General features: G+C 44.4%; 1 protein-coding gene across 1 annotated transcript in view; it reads right to left on the bottom strand.

Moving 5' to 3' along the window:
* Nucleotides 1-3,347: 3,347 nt before the first annotated feature.
* The window catches only part of T265_05109 (hypothetical protein), a gene marked incomplete at both ends in the record, with an annotated part of 44,539 nt that continues 21,635 nt past the window's right edge, over nucleotides 3,348-26,251 (bottom strand). The window contains 5 exons of the mRNA XM_009170026.1: nucleotides 3,348-5,680; nucleotides 5,713-5,740; nucleotides 9,704-10,268; nucleotides 10,317-10,482; nucleotides 20,275-20,554. Coding sequence (XP_009168290.1) covers nucleotides 3,348-5,680; nucleotides 5,713-5,740; nucleotides 9,704-10,268; nucleotides 10,317-10,482; nucleotides 20,275-20,554 — 3,372 coding nt within the window. The remainder of the gene's footprint in view (nucleotides 5,681-5,712; nucleotides 5,741-9,703; nucleotides 10,269-10,316; nucleotides 10,483-20,274; nucleotides 20,555-26,251) is intronic.

Below are 26,251 nucleotides of genomic sequence, written 5' to 3'. Positions count from 1 at the left end.
TATCAATAAGACGTGCTACACTACTCATAAGGTTACTGAGAACTCTTCGACAGCCCACGATTAATTTCACCCTTCTTGGAGCTCATCAGTTAGACATAGTCCCAGAGTTCCCGTCTACTTGAGACCAAATTGCACGAAATTATCTAAGTACATTCATATTATGGCATTGGTCATCCGAAATTCGGCATTGGATCGTTAAACTCCCCTTGAGTTTCTTGGTTAATTGTAAGTCTTCGTGAGATTATTAATCATCAAGAAAATAAGGCAATACCATTGGTTCGGTAACGTAGCCCGCGTTATGGTCCGATTTCTTCATGTACATCACCCCCACAGGAAGACTGTCAGATGCATTTTTTTCGCTAATTTTGATTTGATAGTGTTGATTTTGCTGTGGTGGAGGCTAACCTAGCACCGTTCTGCAATCTGTGGTTTGCGCTGTATCTACGATATTTCCCTCGGTACTACTATGATAGTTTTAGCCTTGGCGTTGCAGTATTTTTGGTCCAAAGACCGTCCGCATAAACTGCAGTGGTTTCGGTTGTCTGTTCCTGTTACTGATTTTGAGTATAGCTCCTGGTTGCGTCCTAGTACATAACCCCACAGTGGCTATCTAATTTCGCATTTTTAATGAATGGGGTATGCCTCTTCGATTGCTTTGTAGTACGAAATTAAGTACAACGACCCCACCCCCCACATTTCATCCTCATCCCTCTAAAATGAACGATAAAAACTTTCCTCGGTTTGAATTTTCCGTTATAATCAGGAATGAGTGGAGAAAACAGTTTTGGAGGCCTCATTTCAACATGGGCTAGTTGGAAATAAACTCTTAGTAAACTCCGGTTTCGTATGGTGATAGATATCCATTCTGTTGGAATGTAAATCTCCCTCCTTTGTCCATGCCTGAAACTTTTCTGTTGGGTTGATGGACAAAACACTACTTTTAGGTTGCTGACAGCTGCTGTTTAACAAGTAGGAGCGAGAGGGCCCAAATGGTTAAAGCGCGAATTTACTGACCGGAGGGTCGGTGGTTCGAACCCGACCTCTGCCTCTCGGCTTCTCCTGTCTAGGCTTGGGCAACCTGGCAGTATCCCAGTCCTCGTGCAACCTTCGGGTGGCATGGCAGTTAGGCACCGAAAGGGTGCTACAGCTGAACGTTTATCAAGAAGATAGAGGCATCGGTCAAAATGTTGCCCAAATATTCGTTTAGGATGTAGCGAAGTGATGTATAAAGCTGTGAAAAGAAAAAGCCTGGAAGTATGGTCGAATATCTCCTGACAGCGCACCGTCTGGTCATCCCATAATCTTATTGCACCTATTCTTGTTGATATTTATGCGCCGACCGATTAAAGCCACATTTTTTTTCTATTGCTGGACTTGATGGAGTCTCGACCCCTTGACCCGAACTGGAGTTGGGACAATAAACGAATAGTCCGATAATTTTGTTGAGGGGCGTACAACTGCGATGTATGGTTGCACATACTGTATGTACTGTCTCCAGCCTTGGGATATATCGGCCTCAACAGTGGTTGGTTTAGTAGTTCCGGTAAGTGGGGATTCTTAATATTCACAAATTAAGTTGCTAGATGAAAGCTCATCCGGGGTGCTGGTGCGAATGGCCTGGACGAAGTCAGTGGCTCACCGTTGTACTGATGAACTCACTTTCATATCTTTTAAAGTCGGAGGGCTAATCGATCAGCTCAGTCAGTACGAATCTTTAATGTAGGGCTTGATAATAAACCCAAGAGGGTTTATTATCAACATTTCAACCCCTGTATGGTATGACACAGCCCTTTCTATGCCGTGGTCGTGTGTACTCCTAGCGAAGCCGAATGACCTGGTAACCTTTCGCAACTTTGCCTCTTCCTCATCTCTAGGGTGCTATACTCCAAGGCTATCGTAGCATTCAAAGAATGACAGAACAAAGGGCGTTTTCCCTACGTTTTGTCAAATAACTTTCATGATTTGTTCCTGAAAATTGCACCAGGAAAATTTTGTGAGCTGCCTTCGTGTAGAGTTGAAATCCGGTAGTTTCAGCCACATACCGTTCTTCGTAACATGCACATTCGTGCAGTCTCCTTGATTTTCCACTCAACGCGCACGGTCTGATGTATGTTACCTGCCCACGTCAGGTAACCCCTAGTGAATTTTTTCAAAGCTGAAGAAGCTAGTAAAAGTTAAGAACGGGTGTTGTGCAACAGTGTCCACCAAAACTTTCTTCGGAATAGCGAAAACTCATCACTGCAATTCATCGGATGACTACGAAGGCCTAGTGGTCCCTATTGACAACACTACTTCAACGAACTACCGCAGGAACTTCGTGCGAAATAGCGTTCCAACGGATCTTGTCCGGATCTAGTCCCACCAATTGATTTTGTAAATAAGAAAGATATTCTTAACTTTTCAATCAATTGGAGAAAGTTTGAAACTTAACTTCTGAACTTATTGAAATCACTCCTTTGGACAGTGCTTCTACCATGCTAACGCAATTATTTTATCTAGTCTACGCCATCCACATGTAATATTCTAAAGTGTCAGTTTTCGATCCCATACCACGGAACTGCTAACACTTCAAAGTGGGTCACAGAGGAGACTTCTGCGCGTCCAACCTGGATGAAATGCATTGGGCTCGATATTGATCAGTGTTTAAGGCTTCAGCTTACAGATCGGAAGGTCCGTGGCTAGAACCCAACCTCCACTGCTCTTGTCTACGCTTGGGCAACCTAGCAGTATCCCAGCCCTCGTGCCTCCTTCCGTTGACATGGTAGCTGGGCACCGAAAGTGTGCTACAGCCGAACCATTATTTTTATTATTATTAACTTGCATTCGAGGAGTATTTTATCATCGTTACCGACACCAACACCAAACAGGAACACTAGCGCTTCGCTTTCGTAAAACAGCATTTTAGCTGTAGGGCGTCCAATCATGGCTTTGAAGTATCTCAGATGTCAGTCTTAATTATTTTTATTTAGACACATTCCACGGGTAGTTTGTGCTGAAAAATTTTGTTGTGTGACGTTTGTAATTAAATTTTTTCTGAATAATTATGGTTTGCTATCGCGCACGGTTGTCTTAACGAACAAACAGAGACAGACATGAAAAATCTTCATACTCTAATGGGATTTCCTTCATTCTTGGTGCGTAATAAATGAGGCGTTGTTTTAACTGATGACAGTGAGTGGTCCACAGACTGTATTTATCTTTTAGAGTGTACAGAACATAAATACGCAGTCATTCTGCGTAACGTATAAGATAATGAGGTGTTTCAAGTTTTATCGGTTACCTCGTCTCCATTTAGCCACTTCCACATTATGTGTACTCATTATCATCATCCGCAATTAACTTGCCCTCTACTGGTTAAACTGCGAGTATATGTCACGAGTTTTGTACTGCTTAGCATTTTTCGCGTCACTTCGTAGATCTCGTATCAGTTGTTCTATCTCGCGTTCAAACATTCGAAACATAAGCACTTCAATTGATGCATGATCCTCGAGCGCCAGGAACGCCTTTGTTACCGGTGCATTGTGTGGGAATGCATGGTCCAGTTGTTCTCGTGTTATATGGAACCCAGGTGTTCCGTAACCGTAGATCCCACGCTTTTCCAGTTCGATATTGGCATCCATTTCAAGTTCCACCAGTCGTTGACGCACGTATGCTTCAAAGTGTGTCTGACGAGTATCGAATTCCAGCAGGAATGCTTCAATGATAAAGGCCAATATCACATTCAGTACAAGTATCACGCATGACCAGTGAATAACTATGAAATACACCCTGACCCAGCTAGATACAGTCAGTTGGAGCCCATCAGCCAGGTGGTGCCAATTGTTGCCCACAGCCAATGTAAATAGGAGCAGGTAGGATTCGGCCGCACTGTTGAAGTTGAACATACAATAGTGTGACTTCACAAAATCTGAATGGATCAACAGATGACTAGCGCAGCTGGTTTCTGGCGTATAATTTCCTGGCGGATACGGTGGTTCATAGGCATGGGCAAAAATCTCCATCCCAATGCAAGCATATATGTAGAAAAACATCATCAGAATGAGAAGGTAATTGCACAACGAGGGTATAATGACGACAATGGAATCTACTATCGTTTTAAACTTTGGTACTACTCGAATAAACCTCAGCAAGCGGAGTGTTCGGAGAATCAAAATGACTTGTGTCACACCTGTGGTTATTCGAATTCCCAGTACTTCCAAGCAGCTGTGTAACATGTTTGCCAAGAACGCCACGAAGACCACAATGAAATCGAACATATTCCAACCGCTTTTAAAAAACCGAATCCCACCGCAAAGCACATAGTTTATGGCCTGTTCGAACAGAAATATCAAGGTGAAGAACCATTCGGCTGCGTTTTGCAAAGATGGATATGGATGTAATAAAATGGCTGTTATTGCATTGGCCATAATCAGACAGGTGAAAGATAACTTGGTAACTCGGTGTTCAGCGACTCCTTTGAATAACTGAAATGGTGGTGAATAATACAGATCATAAAAACGCGGTACAAATTTCTGAAACTCTCTTCTGCTCAATTCCACCTCTTCGAAACGAGCTCTAATGTACTCGGCCAGTCTTCCGAACTCAGTCACATTCAGAAATCCCGAGCGACTTTTGTTCAGTAAATGAAAAATTACCCGCATTGCGTCTTCAGTTCGTCCTGGTTTTGCAAGCCGCAACAGACGCAGAAATGTCCCCTGACTGATACCCAGTTCACCGTTTGGTGTGCGCGTGCATACAAGGTGGAAAGCTTCATCCAATTTATTCTTCCGTTTCGCTACCACACTGACCACAGACTCACCGAGATGGGCTTTATAGGAATTGTAAACGCACGCAGTCAGTATACTCGTGAACAACCAGGTACTCAATGCGACCACAATAATGTACATTGTAATATACATCCGATCGTGTTCATAGGCTGGTACGATGACTTCGGGTGAATTAGCTGTGGTCGAAAGCACATAAAATTCCCAAAATATGTCAAGATATCCGGAAAAGTATGGAGTGTTGTTGGGATAGACCAACTTTTTCCCTGTTAGCACTGCATTTGCCACTATGCTGATGACAGCCACAACAGATATGCTCAGACCGAACACTGGTATGACGTCACAGGCTGTACGACGTAGGTTGTTGAAGGCGGCTCGTAGTCGCCGATTTCCTGGAAACGTGAGCAAAAGGATGGGACGTAGACATCGAGACCACTGCACGGGCACTGCGTTGGGGATGTTTTGGCAGATGAGATAGATAACCATGTCCAATGTCATCAGGACGAGAATGCCAAATGTTACTTTCATAAATATGGTTTCACTTGACTTTTCTTTCTCCGACATCGAATGGATTATGAACCAGCGGTAATAAAAGAAGATAAGGCACACCACATTTAGAGTCAGTGCGATCTGATACGGTGGTTGGTGGACTCGATTAATCATAAATGTCGAAGGATATTCTATCAAGATTGTTAATAGGTTAACTGTAATAAGTAAATAATACATCCCCGTCATCAGCTTGGAGTGGAAATTCTCATACAGCTTGAGTGAGACGAGATCTCGTTTGTATTTGATTTCCAGGCGCGAAACGCACGCATCTCGAACAAGAGATGAACTGAACAGAAATCTCTGGGCTCGTGTGCTGAGGTATATCTCATCTTCTTCACGGGCTTGACTGGCTATTGAACTTCGACTAACTAAATTTTGGAAGGACATTTCACTAACTCACCAACAAAGTCTGTGGGCGCACGTGCTGGCTGTGATTCGAAAGGATAGGTTAATCGATAAAATTGTGTGTGAGATTAGGTATTCGATGGAATAATGCAGGAATGGGTGAATCTGTGGTTGTATCTTTGATGTGCCACTTAACCTGTGAGCTTAAACGGGATTTACCTCTTCTACAGTCTAGAATTTAATGAGACTGATGAATGAGACCACTCATATGTTGTGCGTTTTGGTCACATCCAACCGGCGTGTGCGTGGGAAGTATACCAGCATTTCATGGAGAGCAATGAGTAACCTGATTGTTATTCTATTCTACTGTTGTAAGTAACTAGACCTATACAGAAAACGGGAAGGAGTTTCGTCGCTCCTTAGTTGAGCAGCTTTGTGTGCTGCCATGTGCATGCTTGGTTAGATCTTAGTTGAGCAGCTGCAATGTGTGCTGCCATGTGCATGCTTGGTTAGATGCCAGGACACCACAAGTAGTTCCTGCTTCTTCCCACTTATCAGCTATCTAACACCTTCGTTCACATTTTGGCTGTCGAGTGAGAGTGCACTTATAGTGGATTTCTATGCTCCTTGGAATTCACTTCACTGTGAAGTACCGAGAAATTTCTTCCGGTTTTCGGTCCCTCATCGACCACTTGCGATGTCCGTTTTCAGGCAGAAATATGTGAAAATGTAATTGAACTGAATAGTGTGTGTTATGTTTTTAATGATACACTTTAATTTGTCTGCTTAGCCGGACAATCTAGTTGAAAACGTTCAGTCACCCGTCGAATTGAAATCATCAGTGCATTGTAGATGAAAGCGATATTTTTCCGTTTGCCTCTAATTTCTACCCCGTTTTTTATCCTTTGGGCCAAGTCTCTCCCAGGATTAATATTGGATTAAAAAATTACCGACCAGACTGCTTAAGTCAGCGAACATTGCTTTACGGTGTACTGTCTATGCAGGTATCGAGTGTATCAGAATGATTTAGTTCATACGACATTTCTAGGAATCTCACTACTTCAAACAGCCTTATTCTTAAGAAAAATACAAAGCCGAAGAAACTTGTATATGAAAATGGTAATCACGTTGCCAAAAATTGCCAGTCCAAAAGGGTCGATAAATACCAGCACTTGACATCAGCTTGGTAATGTGTTCAACGGATATCCTAGTACTGTGAACGTCGTGACAAGTGGTTTCACTGGATGTCAACTGTCCTCTCCTCGAAAGTAACATCCTCCTTACAGAAGCTTATTGTTTCATTGAAGTTGACAGGTAATTATCTGGTTATGATAATCTCAATGATGAATGGCAAAAAAATACGCCTGGGTAATTTTGCTGGGAAATATTACCTCTTCAACTACTCGCTGTTCGATGGTTTGACTTCACGCTAAATAATTCTCAGTGAAAAGGCTAACAAGTTCCGTGTTTCCGAAACCCTTTAGTAAGATACTCTACATTGGCGACATTCTGTTGGGCATTTTGCCCTCATTTTCGTGTGTCTTCTCCCGCAGGTTGATGATAACCTTGCTCGGGGACGTTTTAATCACTCAATTTTCTGTAGGGAATGTGCAGTAAATGAAAAAAGAGAAAGCTTTCAGCTGTAGCACCCTTCTGGTGCCTAGCTGTCATGCCACCCGAAGGAGGCACGAGGGCTGGGATACTGCCAGGTTGCCCAAGCCTAGACAGGGAAGTCGAGTGGCGGAGGTCGGATTCGAACCGCGGACCTTCCGGTCAGTAAATTCGCGCTCTAACCACTTGAGCCATCTCGCCCCAGTAAACGGCCCTGCACCAAACCCCAAACGATTATGTTTCAGTTTCACCCCGAATCCGAAGTAATAACCAAATCATTGTGGGAATGCAGGTAGCACTGCCCTTGTTCATACTGTGATGTCCACGGGTATCTGTAGTTCATCTTGACCACTGCAAAATACTTTCATGCACAATCTCCACTCCGCCGTAGCTTCTCCATTCCTAGCTTTCGGTAATTCCCATGACAATCATAATCGCGTGCTATTCTGAACTGATGGTATTGTCCATACTTGTTACCGAAAATGTGAGACCTCGGTGTTCATATCCACTATCAGTTCCTGGCTAGCCAGTTACTCCAAAATTATTCCATTCTGTGTGAGGAAAGTCAAGGACCTCTGCACACAGAATTTTCGCTATTCTTCTAACTACTACCAAAATATCAGTAAGCAAACTGTGTAGGTTGGCTCCGATACCTGGACATTTGGTTGTTGAAGATGGCGCATTGTGACGTCACTGGACCTCATCATATTTGTTTGAATTTTGAGGCTGACCGTTGGAAACATCCTGTGCTATTTTGGCCTAAATTACTCAGTGCAATCTCCATGAAATTCCTGTGATTCTGGGACCTCCACCACTTGATGGGTACACAGCGACCCAACCAGCTGGTGGAATTTCAGGTAGGATGGTGTATTTGGCATCCTTTCAGCTCCAAATACATGTAGTAAGAATAATGTTGTCCACACCAACTTGTTCAAAAAACAGTACCTCCACTCAACAAATCCAGGGTAGCAGGTATGCAGATAATCAGAAGTTTGTTGTCGGAAAGCAGAAATTACATATTGCCCACAGTATGCAGCCTAACCGTGTGTCACAACTCCAAAACGTGTTATTAATCAACTCTGAATGTGTTGTGCTCACCGTGAATATGCTTACCATACTTAGTTGGTCTAATGCATTTTAGGCCCGGAGTGAAGGTAAGGTTAGGATGGTCCACTCGAAACTACCAAATATATCAGTGAACCAGCAGCTTCTAAGGCATTAAAAATAAATTTACAATAGAATATAAATTAAATAGGCATAAAAATATCAGGGCGAAATCCTTAAACTGTATGAAGGTGCGTTGATCAGTAGAACCCGGTGTGTTGGTGAGTACGCTTCACTTCTTGTCCAAAGACCGATTTGTGAGGCCACAAAATTATAGAGAACATTATGGCGAACACCCTCCATATCACTTAACTCATCCATCGAAAAGACAGTCGATCACGCCAACCAGCGGGAGTGCTATGATCGTCAGAAAGGAGTTTATAATTCTCACTCTTTCTGTCAGACTGTTAGTAACGGGGTGATTAGAAAACGGGTATTTGGATGTGCGACAGGTACTTCAATCGGGAAGAACATTCACCTTCATCGACCAAAATGACGGCCATGTGCTACACATGCCGAAACACCGTCCACCGAGGCGAGTTTTGTTCTCCATGCTCCCTTCAGAATGGCGCAAACCGTGAAGTGGGCAGCGCATGACTTGGCAGAGGGGCGTGAAGGAGATCACGAAGAGCTTGGGTGTTGTACGCCTTCCAGGATTGGGTCCCGTGACCCCGCCTATGCTTGGCTAGAGATGTTGCAATAAATGGTGGCTAATCGATGTCAGTGGCGTTCTTGCTGTCGGTTTCTTTCCAGATTGTCTGACTGAGTGCTTGGGGCGTAGGCACCTCGGAAACTTGACATGGTCCAGTACTAGGTCCCCTCCCTTACCCATTCTAGGGCTTTTATTATATATATGTATATATATATATATATATAACTAGATGAACGTTATGGTTGTACGGCAGTGAAGCATTAGTGTCAACACCGATGTTGTCTTTGATGCTTATCTGCTCACACTATCTTAATAGGATTTAAACTAATGAGATATTCGTGGAAGCTGTTCACGTTATCTCATTTGATTACAACAAAGCTTTCCCAAAAAACTTCCGGTGGACAATGATATCCGACCAAGTCAATTTGTTCGAAGTCCTCCATATAAATATTAGCCAAAACTGGGGATATTTTAGATCCCATTGCAAGACCTTGCTGTTGTGAGTAAACAATTGTTTCGATCGAGATTCATACACACTCTTATACCCTCAACTAATTCATCCACCGAGAACTGTGTCAGTTCCTCAAGTGTTATGTCTTCCAGTAACAACTTAGTTACCTCTACAGTCTATGGATGCCCAATGGATGTTCCTGTACACTGAGATAACGTCAAAACTCACGAGGACTTCGTCCATTTCCAAAGGAAGCCCTGTGACCTTATTGGCAAAGTCGTATGAATTCCTAATGAAGGTGCCTGACTTCCCCGTGAGTGATTTTATCATACCAACTAAGAATCTAGCTATCTCATGTGAAATAATACTGCCACCGGTAATTTGTAGGTAGGGTCCATCGGCGAGGTGTTGCCTGACCTTTTGAAGATAGTCGCTCTCGTTTATTACTAATGTGGCTTCACCTTTATCGGCCTTGGCAACGAAAATACTATTTAACTGTCTCAGTGTGTTCAGTGCTCTCCGCTCTGGTGGTGCAGTATTTGAAGCTCCAAGCTGTTGGGATTTTAGGACCGTGACCATTTGTACTCGTAGCTTCTCAGCTTCCGCTGACGGAATCTTTTGAAACAGCAATTCAAAACTAGGAATTATTACCTCTGCTCTTATTACTTTTCTGCTCACAGCGAAGTTTAGTCCCTTTTCTAACAGACAGTGTTTGTCTTCGCTCAGTGGCCTATCTAACAAGTTAACAACACTACAGTAATTGGCGGATGAATTCGTCCTCTCTGTGACCATTCTAGAGCCCTAAGTAATGGAAAGCAGTTGGTTGAACTTACGTATCTACCTATTTTTGCACTGCCGACCCTGTGTAAGATTCACTACTGTGGCTTTGGTGCTGAGCATTTGGAAGTCGGCGGGCCAGATTGCGGCCTGAAAATCTTGGCTGTGTTGACTGGCGTGGCGGCATAAATCGGTTAATCGCTGGGTGGTCAGGTAAAGAATGACGGCCGCTGACAAAGCAATTTTAGAAGTAATTGACGTATCCGGTGTGTTCACAATCAGGGACGTGGGAATGATATTGTGCTTTAGGCATCTAATGTTGAATACGCGATGGTTTTTCCATTCTGCCTCCAGTCTGTCATTTAATGATACCTGATTATCCCAGAACGTGATAACTCAGTCGTTTTGTGTGCAAATTATTTAGTCAAATTGTTAAATACTAAAACCTCCCACAGGCGAGGTAGTCTGCGGTTAACGGTTCCGGAGAGCAATTTGTCCAGGATAGATTTTTTGATATAATCGACTATGGCGATAAAGTGTTACCCAAGACAAGGTGACAGCCGAAGAAATAAGTTAGTAAACACTCGAGCAAAAAGAGTCCCGTGCAAAGACAACTGTCTTTTGGTAAAATTTCTTCTCAGTAAAAAACAAAATCGATCTGAGTATGATATGCTTTGAGTAAATGATTCTGGGTATAAACAGGCCGCGATAGGTTGACTTACAACGAATCGATAAGACACTTAGCTCCCTGTAGCTTTCATTCATTCATCAGTGAATGAACGCAGTGGGTTGATGTCTTTCCACGATCAGATGTTTCATAACCCTCGAAACTAATTTTCGTGAGCTGGATACTGTAGATGAGTTTCATTAGGGATGAAACAGTCGTACAGTGCTTATTAGCTTTTCAGCATACTCTGGCTTCATTTCTAGCACAGAATCTTCATCGAATAATTTCAAACCTGCTCACATCAACAATCTTAAGTGGCTCGAAAGAAGAGTAATTCACATGATGATTGAAACTTCCATCTCAGTTGTCACTTGAGGAGCTGGTCAACATGTGACCACATTATCTGAGAGACTATATATATAATCGATTGGAACTAATTGAGAACTAATCACACTGGTGGTCATTCGTTCGTGGCTGAACGGTCAAGTGTTTAAAATACTAAAGAGAATGTCGAGGGTTCGAAACTTCCGGTGGGTAATTGAGATACGCATTGCTGATTTTCCCAATAAGGACGAAGCAGCTGTACACTGCTTATCGGTTTTTCAGTCCAGATTGGTTTTACTTACAGGTCAAAATCTCGTGCGACAACCTTGCAGTTTTTTGGCCTTTTGTCTGTGAGCGCGAGAATGCGTTAAAGCCTCAAATCAACATTATGAAAACGAGTAAATGGACCCGATGCACTGGCATGTGATGTCCTGAAACTCCTCTCTCCTGTTTGATCACTTTTCAAGTGGGATGACATGTCACAAATAGTAGTTAATCTTTCATCTTCTCTCCATACTGTTAATTTAGCTTAAACGCATAGTCTATAGGTACTTCGGACGGGCATTCAGCTTGGCCGTGTTGATAAAGTCACAGCTGACAATTTTGACAAAGCTGTCACGTTCTGTACCCCAAACTGAATGATAATTTATAACCTATCACTTTCAAGGTCAAACCTCAACTTTCGAATTGTTGAAAGTACTGCTTACTACTGCACAGAATGAATGTCTATTACCTTTTGGCTACTTTTCGACGAATCTGTTCAGGATATTCATGTTTAAGCGGCTTGAACCTGAAAGTGGGTACCGTTAGAGAAAGATTATACTCCGGGGTTGCTTAATGTCGTCCAAATACCGATTCTTCCAATACTGTCTTCGTTCAGTAGGCTGGACCCTGGGTGGTCTTTCCGCCTTTTCAAATCGCAACAATGAAGAGACCTTGAAGTACACTTGCTTCAGAAATATCGGCTTCACTCGGACACTGCTACAAATTAGTTGTTTCACTAGCTTAATAATAGCAGCGAACGAGTCCCACATGTATATGAAATGGTGTTGATTTGGCGAAATACACTCATTCGCAAACTAATTTGGTTTTGCGAGAGACTCATCTGGAACTCAGCTGAATCTTTCTTTTGTGATGTTTCCAGGCAACTGAATGGGCTGCACCAGGGCGTCTCATGTCTCTACAATATTCGAGATATCGCGGTACATGTATACTTGTAATGCATTACTCATAAGGTTGCTGAAAATTCGTCGACAACTCACAACCGGTTTTACCCCTCTTGAGGCTCATCAGGTAGGCGCAGTTCCCGAGTTTCTCGAATATCGTAGCGACTGAAACATGAGGCGGCCTGGTGCAGCACATTAAGTTGCCTGGAAACATTACAAACGAGAGATTCAGCTGGGTTCCAGGTGACTCTCCCGCAAAGCCAAACTAGTTTGCAAATGAGTGTATTTCGGTAATTTGGTGCAACTTGGTTTCAAGTAGAACATAAGTTTGACGGACACTCGGGGACTGCGCTTACCTGATTAGCCTCAAGAAGGGCGAAACCGGTCGTTAGTTGTCGGCGAATTTTCAGCAACCCTATGAGTGGTGTTGATTTGGCTTTGTGTAGGTTTTATTTGGGATTAGGTCACCGACAATCAACGTTTTGGTTACTCAATTCGAACCAGTTTCCTAGTCAAACATTCACTCCACTGTTTTTGCTGATATTCATACGCTGCCTTACTCTTCAAACTAAGGTATCAGATTATTCGCTTGTACCGCATTTATCAATTTTGCTTCCAATCTGCAGAGTCTTTTTTCTGATATTTCGCTTTTTTGCAGCATCCGGTCAATTTGTTCAAAGAATCTCCCCATGCATGTATACACAGGCAGGTTTAGGACATTACTGTCAATTGCCAGGCCTTATGAAATGCAAATATGAGACCAAGGTAACTCGGAATTACCTATTTTTTGGCGTTCACCAGTTAGAGCCCCATTTTTAGTCGGTTGCATTAACAATTAACTAAGGCCTGCAAGCTGGGAAAAATCAATGCCGTTTTATCAAACTTCGGTTCTTCTCAGTATGCGCAAGGTTATCTTGAAAATTCCCATTACGTGCCGTCTCATACCGACTTTATACAACCAACGGCCCTACAACCCGATAAAGTGACGGTAATCAGGGATCCAGTACCATTTTTCGCCATTTATAACGCATAAATAAATCAATAAATCGCCCAAATGTAGCACCGTTTTGGTACTTAACTGCCATGCCAGCAGAAGGAAGCACGAGGGCTGGAATACTGACAGTTTGCCCAAGTCTAGACAGGGGATGTCGAGAGGTAGTGGTCGGGTTCGAACCACAGACCTTCTGGTCAGTAAATTCGCGCTGTGACCACTGACTCATTTTGTTGGACGATTGGAGTGGTTGGCTTTCAGGGCATACCTTTTCTAACCCTTGATCAGAGACCGAAGTCTACATCCAAGCCACACTGAAGAAGTTTGTCTGGCAGCAGTTTGTTGCATGCGGCCATTAAACTCACTCCCTCCAAAAACACAAAAACATAGCGGGGATGACATCCATTCTTTATAACAGTCCTATCCCCGCAGGCGATAACGGGGATCTTACCCCTGAAACAAACTGGATTCATCGGCATTTAAATTACATTTGGCTGCCTGACCTATAGATTTTAACTAACCTGCTGGTTCTACTCTTAGGTGAGATATATAAGCCGTTTTTCATAGTATTCAAACCTGGCTCTCCATTCTAATTTAAATGCATTGTAATGCGACTTACTGAGGAGTTCTTTTCGATAGGGTGCCGCTCCCTTTTCGCTACACGCCAAACCCTCTGCTCGTACGCACACAACTTAACATGAAAGCACCAAAGTATGACGATGGTTTATGAACTCGGATGGTACTACGAAGAAAGCATGCGCCCAACCAAATGCAGCTACTTAAACTGCACACCCACTTCTGCACACTATCCACTGATATCTGTCAGCCTAATTAACTTTGTATGACTTCCACAACTGGTTGAATTTAATTGGATCCAGATATTCACGTCATCAGAACCTACAGACGGGAGTTTAATGGGTTCTGAAATGATGAGTCTAGATCTAATGCCTGTGTATGAGAAGGACGTGTTTGCCAGGTAACCCATCGGCCGTATACGTGACCTTATCACGATGAAAATTGCATCATTGCCCCTGTACCTGTTATGCGGCTGTTTCTGGGCAGGGAGTCACATATCTTATCAATGGGCAGCTGGATGCATGGGTTTCGGCACAGTGATTCACTTGTTGAGGCGAGCAGTCATCGTTTAGCGTGCTTATGGTTTATTCTAGCGGCCACCTGACGTTTGACGGAACAACCGTTTGCATACGAACTATCGCATATAAGAGATTCGATCGGAATAAGAATTAATCCGTTGTCTGCAATACTCACAAAAGGAGTGTATGGTGTTACGGCTACCCGAGGTTTCGGTTCGGTGGTTTTATTTTAACAAAGTGTTTTTCCTTCGTAAGTGATACTACGTGCAATATCAGCGTTATTTATTACTGATAAGGATGTACAAAAACAAATTTTCTGGTAGAAACGTGCTGAAGCTTTCCTGAGTGGCAAGTCGTGATGCACTTGGCCGTCTAATTAGGGACTGTTCCCAAAGGTAAGCACGAGCTGGATTTATTCTTACTGTTCCAACATAAAGTAGCCCCTCAACAAGCTCGATTCAAAGAAAACAGTATTTCAAAAAGGTTGAGCCACATGTGGTGTATAACATGGAAATTTTAAAGTTAAAACAGTGTAGTGGAACAAGATGCATAGTCCGACGTTTCGGTTGTCGGCATTTTATTCAAGAGACTCTCATGGGTAAATATTTTCTAACTGAAAGCTTCATGCACCCCGTAAAAACCACTTAGGACAAATGATCAGAAGTAAAAATGGGACAGTTTTGCTGTTATTTATACGCACATCCATAATCGTTTTTCCATCCGGATTCGATGTGGGTTGGTTCATTGTTCTCTCCTAAGCACGTGATGTTAGAACGACTGTGAGATGCACGTGACCTGAAATTCTGTCGTCATGGTGATGGCCACCTTCGATCACGCGACTATGATCCTTCTTCAGGAAATTTCGTCCCAATGTTACCGAAACGAAACGGCATGTTCCTCGCAACTTATTGTCTCCATAATACACTATCTGATCTGCAGACGAAGTCGTGGGATCATTATCTAAGAGCTGATCCGCACCGAACACATGTGAGTCGATCCAGCTGCTCACCATTCCAACTATTCGGAGTTCGAAAGAGGCACTAAGTTCGGAAACTACCTTCCTGGTGTCTTATCACCGGGGTACCATGCCAGGACGACTGTCCTGCTAGAGATTGCAGCAGATCGAGTCACGTCAAAAACAGTCGCTGTTAAACACGACACAGTTGACTGATGTCTCCGGAAGGTACCACTGCCAACCATCACCAGTCGTACGCAGCCTACCAGTGCTGTGAACGTAGCACATGACGTCTGAAATTTGACGCAAGTTGTTTTTTCTCAGTCGTGCGAAACGGAATGGGTGTGTATGGGGAAAAGACGATCCGCCATATCACCGAAAACACAAGCTTTCTGGTGACATCAGCACACGAATCTGCGTTCTGTGAGATAGCCGCGAAATTTCACACTTCCTCGTTGTATTTCCAAAACCATCGAACTGAGGTACACTGAAGTGCTTCACAAACCAAAGCAACCTATGCCACCCAGTCAATTCCGGAAGTGTCGTTCTCACCTTAGAGGCTGCTGATGAGTGATTACATCCCATCTCATTTGTGGTTGAAGTTCCTGTCAGGCAGGCGAAATCCTCGATTTTCAGTCAGTATTTTAGCTTGAAAACCCCTCTACACACCCGCTTACCAACTGATTGCGTACCTAACTTGTGTGAATGAGTAAGTCAAAACGGTCACGAATGAATTTCCGATGCATGATGTTCGCCAATCACACAGACCGATCTTTAGGATATCGGAGTATCATTTCCTGTAAATTGCATGACAGAGTTGAAGTAAATTTACTGAAACTTCAGCACCTGCCGCGCCGCATGCAGGTGAGCGCAGTTCTCGCGTTTTGGTTAACTGTTCATCCTACATGTACACTATGTACTGACCCCGTAAATCACTTGTCCGTGGTAGTGACGTGAGCATAGTTGCCAGAACCCGTTTATAGCACCTAAGCGTTGCTTATCCGATAGGATGCTTCGAAGACATCGATGATTAAAGACAAGCAATATTCTGTCGTCCTCAATGCACACCGGTCAAACCTCAGAAGCGTAAACCAACACGACGCGACGCTGCGTTGCACGCCCCGCTCATCACCGACCAACATGTATCACTTCCATTCAAGAGCTGCCTCAGCTGAGGGAAATTAAAACCACCTTTAGCGATTAAGCACTAACTTTCTCATACTGTCATCCGACATGGTACAACCACCCAGACTCGTAAGTCTATCTACTGTCTCCATTGGCTCTGATACCATAACTAACTTTGTTGGTGACAGGACCTCGTACTTTGAAGGTGCAAATAGCACATCGAATGGCATTGCAGCATTATGTATATTATTCAGCGTAAGTTGTATCTGGATGCCAGCACAATATCGCCCGTTTTTAAAGACTTCCCTGGGAAGAAGCCCCACTCCATAGTTAGAAAACCGCGAATACTTCCTGGTCAAATACACTTACGCACCCACGGGTGTTGTAGTTTACGGATTAGAGAAGTGTGAAAAAGTCCGGCAAACCCATGAAGGACAGACAGCGCTACAAATCAGCATGATGGACTAAATCGAGATGCTGCTTTTATGCCTAAAAAGACAGCAATTGTTGACCTTCTCTCTCTCTGTTGTTGTAAACGTGTGAACGAAACCCTGCTTAATTTTCACCGGAATCTTTCTATCGAGAGCTAATAAGCCCGCATAGGAAGATACCCGTGAACGACTTGGGGGCAGCGTTGTCCAAACTGATCCCCCAATGTTTCTCACATTCTGACGTAAATAAATCGTTCATCTGTAGCAACCTGTCTATGCCTAGCTTCCGTGCCAACGGAAGGAGGCAAGAGGGCCGGGATACTGCCAGGTTGCCCAAGGCCACACAGGCCAGTCGAGATGTTGGGAATGGGTTCGAACCACGTACCTTCCGGTCCGTAAGCTGGTACTTCAACCACTGAGTTCTCCACTAAACTATTTCTACTCGGATGTAAGACCTTTTAGAAAACAGGAATGACAGATAGCCACCATTCCTCCGGCGCTTCATTCTTCTTCCAAAGGCTCTGCATGAGTTTACTCACACGGTGAACGGATCCTTTCCCTCCATCTTTAAACGAGAGATATGGAACACAATCAAGACCATATGCTCTGTTTAGCCTCAAAAGTCAGACTTCGTACTCAACTCCAACTTCTTTTGGGACAGAGTGTAGATGTCCTATTGTGGAGCTGCCAGGGCGTCGAACGTCACGCTCTGCACTTCAGGACAGCCTAATTGTTCCTAGAAGTGCTTTTCCCACCGAGGTACTTGGAGTAAATTCTTGATTTGTCATTCTCTGAATTCACTTTATTGACCGGCAGTTTCCTTGGCTCGGTGGGCCAGATGAATGGGAAGAGAATTAGACTGTTTCCCATCATCGCCGCATTCCTTGGCCAGGTCATTATGCAGATTCCGGGCCAAGCGCGTCTTCGCACTTCTACTCGCTGAATACTGCTGACATACGGTAGGACAATTGTCCTAGATCAAAGACACGGAATACCGTGAAGTCCAACGCCAAATGTACTGTGGAACCGTTTAAGGACGCAAAAACAGCTAATGTAAATTGCCTTGGTTTCGAACCAGTCTTTGTCTGACCGACAGGTCTGCTTTCAGTGCACAAGTTGACTAGGCAGCCGTTGCTGACAGACTTCTTCCATGAACAAATCTTGCAGGCGGTGAACATGATAGCGATTAACGGTCTTTAGTCTGTGAGAAAACGACCTGCAAAATCGGCACGAGCCACGGCATGATCTGATCTTGTGCTAGTGACCCAAAAATAGGGGAGAATCATGAACACAAGATCGTCATCTGTAGCAACTTGTAACGTCATCAGTCCAATTCAAATCAATTCTTCCTGTGTGAACCGCGTGCCGTGGGCACATTGGTTCCAGCTGCTACAGTTTCGATTACCGGGAACTGGAATAGTGTGGGAAATAGAGTCAAGCCTTCGAGGTGATGGTACGCTGTTAGTTTTGGAACTGGGTAACTACTCACTGAATGCCATAGCTTTGATGCACGGGCGTCAATGACTGTGCGATTGGGCCATTTTTGTCAGTTGTACTTGTCTTTGGTGAGTTGAGTCCCGGGGTCCCCGTCCACGGAGGCAACAGCTGTCGACTCGATTCAGTTTACTGGTTGGTGTTTTCACATCCCGTTATCACGTTATGCACTGTCCACCTCTCGGTCACTTCCGGTCAGCACGAGACTGCGTGCCAGACGGTCTTGTGCGATGAGAAGTGCATGTCCTATCCAGCCTAACTTATGGAGTATGGGCTATGCACTTATCGTGAGAGTCGCTTCTTCTTAAGTACCTCAGCATTACTAATCCGATATTCCCGATCAATGCTTCGGAGAAAACGATCATTAAACACAGACAGGTTTCGTATATCCTGTGCGCGTACAGGCCACGTCTGCGATTCATAAGGCAGCAGGGGTCGCACCGCTAGTGTAAACTCTGTCCTAGACAGACAAAATGAAGTCAAATTGACGCCATAGGCATCGGAGGTTGAAAAAAACCATCCTGGCCCTCCTGACTCAAGATGTGATCACATCTACAGCCAGTCAACCGGAACTCCTACCACGTCGATTGGCTCGTCTCCAAGCATGATGTTTCGGTTTGATCCCACCCAGTCTTGTAGCAGCACTTTGCCCTTTGCGGTGTGTGAAATGCATCTTAAACCATGCGGAAAAGGTACTTGGTTTATTTCAGATGATTTACATGTCGCCAGTACGAATGCTCGTTCCACCATGATTTGAGAACGCCGAGTAAGGCAACGTTCATGTTCGAGGTGAAATTTCTCCAACAAATGATGACTAGTGAACAATCATGGAAAGTGATCATCGTCAGCGGTTCTGAAAGCAGGCACAGTCTTCCGTTGAGACGGCTTTCAATCACTGGATTCTTCCCACCATTATTTCCACAGATAGGATAACACGGGCTCAGCTCCGCTGGCCTGCAACCATAATTTATTTAAAAATCTTATAGTAAGTTAAAGAATAAAGCTGAATGAGAAAGGGACTTGTTACTAGCAGGTGACAATCACTCCCAGGTGCCATTCAACGCAACACATCATCTGAAGTCAGTTGAAACTGAATGTGCACACCAAGGAGCTTCGTGCATCCGAAAGACCGAAGTAATGAAAGCGAATAGTCCTGGAGAGGCCCGTAGGCTGTTCCACTCAATTTACCCGAGTTCCTCGGAAGCCTCTTGTCAGCGAAACTAGCAGGGACAATAATGGTTCCCTGATATCCAGCAAAGAACTTTTGGACCGAACAATTCAGTTTGCCACCTGCTACCTCCAGTCTGGAATACGGACTTTCAGCGGGAAAGTGGACCGTGAATAAGGAGGCCCCTTCTACTAAGATGTCGTCGTGTATCTGGTCCTGACGACCTACCACCTGTTCTGTTCAACGATGGCGATAAATTCTTGTCAGTGCTTGTCTAGCCTGTTTGCATCCATCTAGGTTGATAGAGCCTATCCTCAAAGAAGGGCACTGGTGAAAGAAGGTAGGCTTTCGCTGCGGAGTTATTTATTGGAAAAACCAGCTGCACAGTTACAGACTATTGGACAGGAGAGCAAAACACTCATATGCATCTTGTTTATAAAAATTGTTTATGTCTTCTTCTCGAACGCGCCTTTCTGAACTTTCCTGGATACTCATTGACAATCATTCAAACGTAAGCAAATGCTACAAAGCGATTCCACAAAGTTCGTAATAAATCTCACTTTTCAATAGACGAGAAGCGGATTTGAGAAAGCCACATACTACTCACATGCTTCATCAGTAGTACCCACCGTTACACTGGTAGTGGATGTAGTAATCTCAGGGTCGTCAGTTTGACTCCTGTTGTAATTCTGCTTCTGCGGCCACTGATCCTTTGTCGTCTTACGACAGCCAGCGGGACCTTGGCCCGTGAGCGCTAGGCGAGATTTGGACTGGGTAGAGGCTTCGTCGACCACATCTTCACATTCTGTCAGGTCACCTGCACAAACGACCCACAACCTTGGTGTTCTTTGGATGCAAGGTGCAAATAATCCGGTGACTATATTGACCTACATCTGGGCGTGTAACAGTATCTGGTGGGCCTTCTAAAAGCCTCCCTAAAAATGGTGGCGTTCGACAAGGATGTCCACTCTCTCCATTCTTGACCGCCTTCGTCATTGACGAAATAATCAGCTTAACACTGGGGTTCAGATAATTTTTGCTGAGAAACCTCTGGATCTGGAGCACACAGACAGTATCGTCTTCATGTTTGAGGATGGAGGCAAAACACAACCCTGTGGAATAAAATTACAACCATAAACCGTATTCCGGCAGTGCCTTGAATCTTCAAAGAGCAAAGTGGTGCTTCAGAACATGCATTTTCTGAACATTTCCCTTACACTTCTAATAGAAGCGAGAGTAAAAGCATATTTTCATACGGTCACAATACATATCCTATATGGATAACTGGTTTGAGACGTCATCAGGTTTTTTAACACTGATGTCTTACAATCGTTGCTGATGTCCGGTTCACGTTCAGCTGTAGCACCCTTTCGGTGCCCAGCTGCCACATCACCCGAAGGGAGCATGAGGACTGAGATACTGCCAGGCTGCCCAAGCCTAGACTGGAGAAGTCGAGAGGCAGAAGGCAGGTTCGAGCCACGGACCATTATCAGTAAATTCACCCTCTAACCACTGAGCCATCTCGCCCCCAGGTGTCCTATGGCATCAATTAATTGGTAACGAGGTGATTAGAGAACAGGCATTTGGCTGAGCGGTGCTTCGACCATGCCTACACATTCCGTAACACCGTCTAATGAGCGAGCGTTATTCTCAGTGACTCAATCGGAATGGTGCAAGCTGCGAAACGTATAAAATGTGGCTTGGCAGAGTGTTGCCTTCCATTCCCAATTCAAAGTGATGCAGGCAGAGTTGGCCAACTTTTGACCTGAAAGAGTATGAAATAGATTACGAAAAGTTATTGAACACTGACGTTATGCTGTCCGATGTCCTCAGAGGTTTCATATCCATACAACAATACAACTCGGACTGTAGCCCGTTACACACGTCCACTCAGATTCATGGATATGCCGTTTCACAACCAAATGTATCTCACGAGCCACCATAAGGCCACAAACCATGCCAAGAATCTCATGGTGACTGGGGTCAAATTGATCTCCCTATGATTGCCAAACGCACTACGGGGCCCTTTTTGAAGGTGAGCACCATCACCGGTTGTCCCCAGTTGTCTGAGACGGTCAGGTTTTCCCGTATGCAGGTAAATAGATCAGATGAGCGCTGACTGGAGACTTCACACCCACCCCTGAACAGTGACCGTGGGAAATCATCCGGTCCAGCAGCTCGTTGGGACTTGAGTGAACATACGCAGTCATCAGCCTCCGACCCGGTCGTGCGAATCGGTCAGAATAATTTTCGCACGTCGCGCAACCTTTGAAATATCGTCATCATCTTGGTTGACCACTCCTCATGCAGCCAGGCGATAGGTCATCCAAGTATCAACCGCTAGTAGAAGAAATTGACCTCCTGAACTGCAACTCATACCATGCAAACCACCATCATGAATATCATGGACAGCATGACATCAGTGTTCAACACTGATGCTTCGCTGTCGTAGACACTATGCAGTTTTTGCATACACTATGCAACAATTGCTCATCGAGATGGAACAGTCGAAATCGTACCTCTTCGCTATCTAGCCGCAGCGTTCTCAATCTGCCTGCATTCAGTAGGGACACCTAACATTCAAATGTGATTGAAACAGCCGGACGTCAGCCCGATAACTCTCATGCATCTTAACCCTCTTTGACACCGAGTTACCCTGAAATTATAGAACAGCAGCGACGCGTTCAATCCTTCAGTTTGAGAAACAGGGAAGCTTGCTTCAGTACAGTATGTTTCATCTACATCAGTTCATGCGTGACCATTCAAACGATGCCGGGTTGGGTGTCATGAACGCTGTTATCGCGCTACGCACTCGTATTACGGTGGCTTGTTGCTCCCATTTGGGTTTGTTGGGAGAGTTTGACCTTAAAAAAAGAAATTCGATCAGTTTAGCCCGCGGGATAATTAGAGACTCCAGCCCGACCACCATATCAAGATGGTGACGATTAATCAGTACACCACAAACTTTCATCAAGCTTTTTTCAAAACGTTCTTTCACGAAATTCACAACGTGCACACAATCGCAGCGTGAACATCGAATATTTGGACCCTGGAGAGGTCAGGTTAGAAAACGGGGATTCGGTTGGGACTAAGAAATGCCTTACAGTTAATCACCCGGTTCGACTTAGATAAGAACTTCGATCACACACAAACAGGCAAACAGAAATTCGCCTATAGATTTCGTGATCAGCCAATGAGAGATACCAAATGTCTTATGGATAATCTAGTACGATTCCATTCAAACATTCAAAGACGCATCGTGAGGGTGGCTCACACGAAAGAACGACGGGTTGCTTTGTATTGGCATTGAAAGTAACTGAAACCACTGGGAAAATAGTGTTTCCGCTAACAGTAACTCAACGAGATAATTAAGACCATGAGCTGCACCAGAATCAATAAATTTTCTGTCGACGAAACGAGCGTCGTCGTCGAAAAGGCCATAATAAGGGCTCGATCGATTGGATACAAACACACATAAAGAAAATGCGGGTGCTTGTCATATGACCGACTTACACTTAGAAGTGACCCTGATCAAGGTAGTGAACTAGACGTTCATACGATTTCGTTAATGCCAATCAGCATCCTCTTTCTGATAAATCCAAATGTGACACTCGCCATTATCAGTAGGGACAGCAATAAATCGGCAATGGAAATAGCGGTTTACCTACCACACAAATAAGATCCTAGTAAGGAGTGAACAGGAAGGGGAAAACAGGGGATTACTTCAAACTGTGTCCTTAGGGGAATCGGTCTCGAACATGGTGTCTGCAATTCTCACAGCCTCCTCTGAACACCTTGTTGGGGGTCAAGATGCCATCGGCTGGATTGATTAAGCATCCCTTATGAAACCTCGCCCAACATACACTACACGACACAAGGTTCAACCGGATGCTCTGCCTTGGAAGTGACTGCAGGTGCAGCAAGGTTATGTCGAGTTCTTTTCCGATGCAAAGGTTACGGCAACCAGTAACTGAGTTGGTGTTTACTATAAAGGCCAAGCTGAATGACAGTCAGCACTAGCTAGCCATGTATGTCTAGGATGTGAGTGGTACGGGCCACCAAATGACCTTCCGCGTGCACTGGGGCTCAACTGCTGATATGTGTTAACTGGAATTGACAACTATGGATCACTTGCTGGGCATGTTGATGGCCCTTGAACTACCCCCTTCTGTCCACCCTTGGGGCTAATTTCCAGGGTTTTATGCCAGTGCGTTCAGTTGGGTACACACGCGGCTCAGCGCAAACAGCATTCGACACGGCTCATTGTGTACCGGGATCCGCAGACATGGATTGAGGACGCAGGCCAATCTGACGGCGGATGGCAGCCCACCATATATGCAATAATAATTATAATTATAATTATAATTATAATCGTTCATTTGTAACACCCCTTCGGTGCCTAGCTGTCGTGCCACCTCAAGGGAGCATGAGAGCTTAGATGCTGCGAGGTTACTCACAGGCAGGAGCAGATGACATGCAAAGCCTGGGTTCGAACTACGAACTTTCCGGTCAGAAAATTCGCGCTTTAATCGCTGTGCTATCTCGGCCAAACCATGGATGTGAAAGTTATCTTCGTGCACATAGGGCTTATGTACACCCTTTTTGGCAAATAGATCAATGGATGGGGGACTTTGGCAACAAGATCCACAAAATGTAGACAACCGGTATATAGATCAACCAGAAAAAAAGCCACGATGATAATGTATGAGACCAACGTCCGGTTACCTGTGTATAAGAACCCAAGCTGGTGTCAGAAAGGACAAATAACCGTGTCATAATTCTCAAGTGCTGTATGATGATATGGTGAAGGGAAGCTAAACCGCAGACAGATAAAATGGAAGTATCAAGCCCCCAATTCTTCTAGTAGCTGCGGATTCGTACTTAAGATTTATTGAGGACAAGGGGGTAGGGGTAAATGGCTGAGTTGCAACAAGCTAGGCATACATTCCAGTGTGCACAGAGTTCATTGAAGCACATGAAACGGGAATGAGAATGGTCAACAAACAGGAAAATGAGTTCGTGCCACTGTGGCAACAGTGAGTTGTGCATATTTTACATCGTGTTCGGATGAAGTATGTAGTCTGACAGTCAACGCTGGATATACTGTTGTTGCTGCTTCAGGCAGCATTGGTGAAGTGACGGTTTCGCTTGCTGACGACAACTGGTCAACAAGAACTAACACAGGTTGAACTATTTGAGCTGGACAACGTAGCGTTGCTGCGCCCGATCTATTTCTCCTCGCACCATTCGTTTTCTTTTTTGACCTGAAACAAGAAACGCATCGGGTTAGTTGTGACCATGAGAGGATTATCAGATAATGACTAGGGAGCTCGCGCCAGAAAATACACTAGTGTTGCGTTATAATGAACTTTAGCTGTAAGTAGCGGGTCGTTCATTAAAGTTACATGACAAGCATCTATGGCGAACAACACACCAGAACTGGTGAGGGGAACAAAGGGCTCGTTTCAACAATCGACATGAAAATTCTTTTTCTATTGTTGACCAACAGCTGTTGAATCAAGCAGCAAATCCTGTCTTTTGACCGATATGCTCGCCTGAAACCCACTTTCTTCAAACACAGAACGACTGAAAAGTAAAATGACTAAAATGCTATAGCGAACCATCAACTTACAACCAACGCGGTAAAAAATTTCAAATGCATGCTGTATATTTCCATTGATCTGATACTGAGACACGTTATCAGTACGGCGTGCACGCAGACTTCTGCTTCAACGTTCCCTTAATCGTTAATGAAGCCTTACCACCCACATGGGCGTTAGTGTAACCGCCAAACACAACTGGCCTGAACCACTCAAAATGCTCACTCTTCCCGTTACTTAAGGATTGACTGGAGGCACACTGAACAAGCGGCTCAACCAATGTTTAGCTGCTGCAGTTCTGGACGTACTTGGAATCTTGATCATAGACACACATGCGTCGCGGTAACTGCTCGTTTTGTTTCGGAGGGAAAGTAGTGAGTATCGGTATTCTCCTCGATACGCGTCACTATCTCTTACTGCTGCAGTTCCGTACTTGGAATCTTGATCATAGACACACATGCGTCGCGGTAACTGCTCGTTTTGTTTCGGAGGGAAAGTAGTGAGTATCTATCGTCTCCTCGATACGCGTCACTATCTCTTACTGTTGGGGATATTAATATCCCCCAGAAAACGCTGTTTTTATGTGTGCTAGCGAACTCCTGGCATCTTCAAGGTCAAACTATGAAAAATCAATGGCCTATTGATACTCCAAGAAAATTTAAATCCGACCACGTACAGGATACCATTCTTTCCACTGACTTGGGTTCGGAAGCTCCGGGCATCGCCTGTTGATCGTGTGTTGTTGGATTATTAAAGTTTGTGTCCGAGGTTCTCGTCTTCTTACTATTCGCCGTGCTAGGAGTCTGTATCAAGCAACATAGCTGGGGATAGAGTATTGCCACAATCCGCATTATCATATTGTTTGCTCGCTGCGTGACCGAACCGTAACACATTGGCATACATGCCTCACGCAGTCAGTGACGCTCGTCCATCAAAGTTACCATACGTAGCAGCCTAACTGGTCACACTAACGTTTGCAGCGCT

The sequence above is a fragment of the Opisthorchis viverrini genome (genome assembly GCF_000715545.1).
Source record: "Opisthorchis viverrini unplaced genomic scaffold opera_v5_92, whole genome shotgun sequence".
Taxonomy (NCBI): domain Eukaryota; kingdom Metazoa; phylum Platyhelminthes; class Trematoda; order Opisthorchiida; family Opisthorchiidae; genus Opisthorchis; species Opisthorchis viverrini.
The sequence above is the reverse complement of the archived record's forward strand: the minus strand, read 5'-3'. Positions and strand labels throughout refer to the sequence as shown.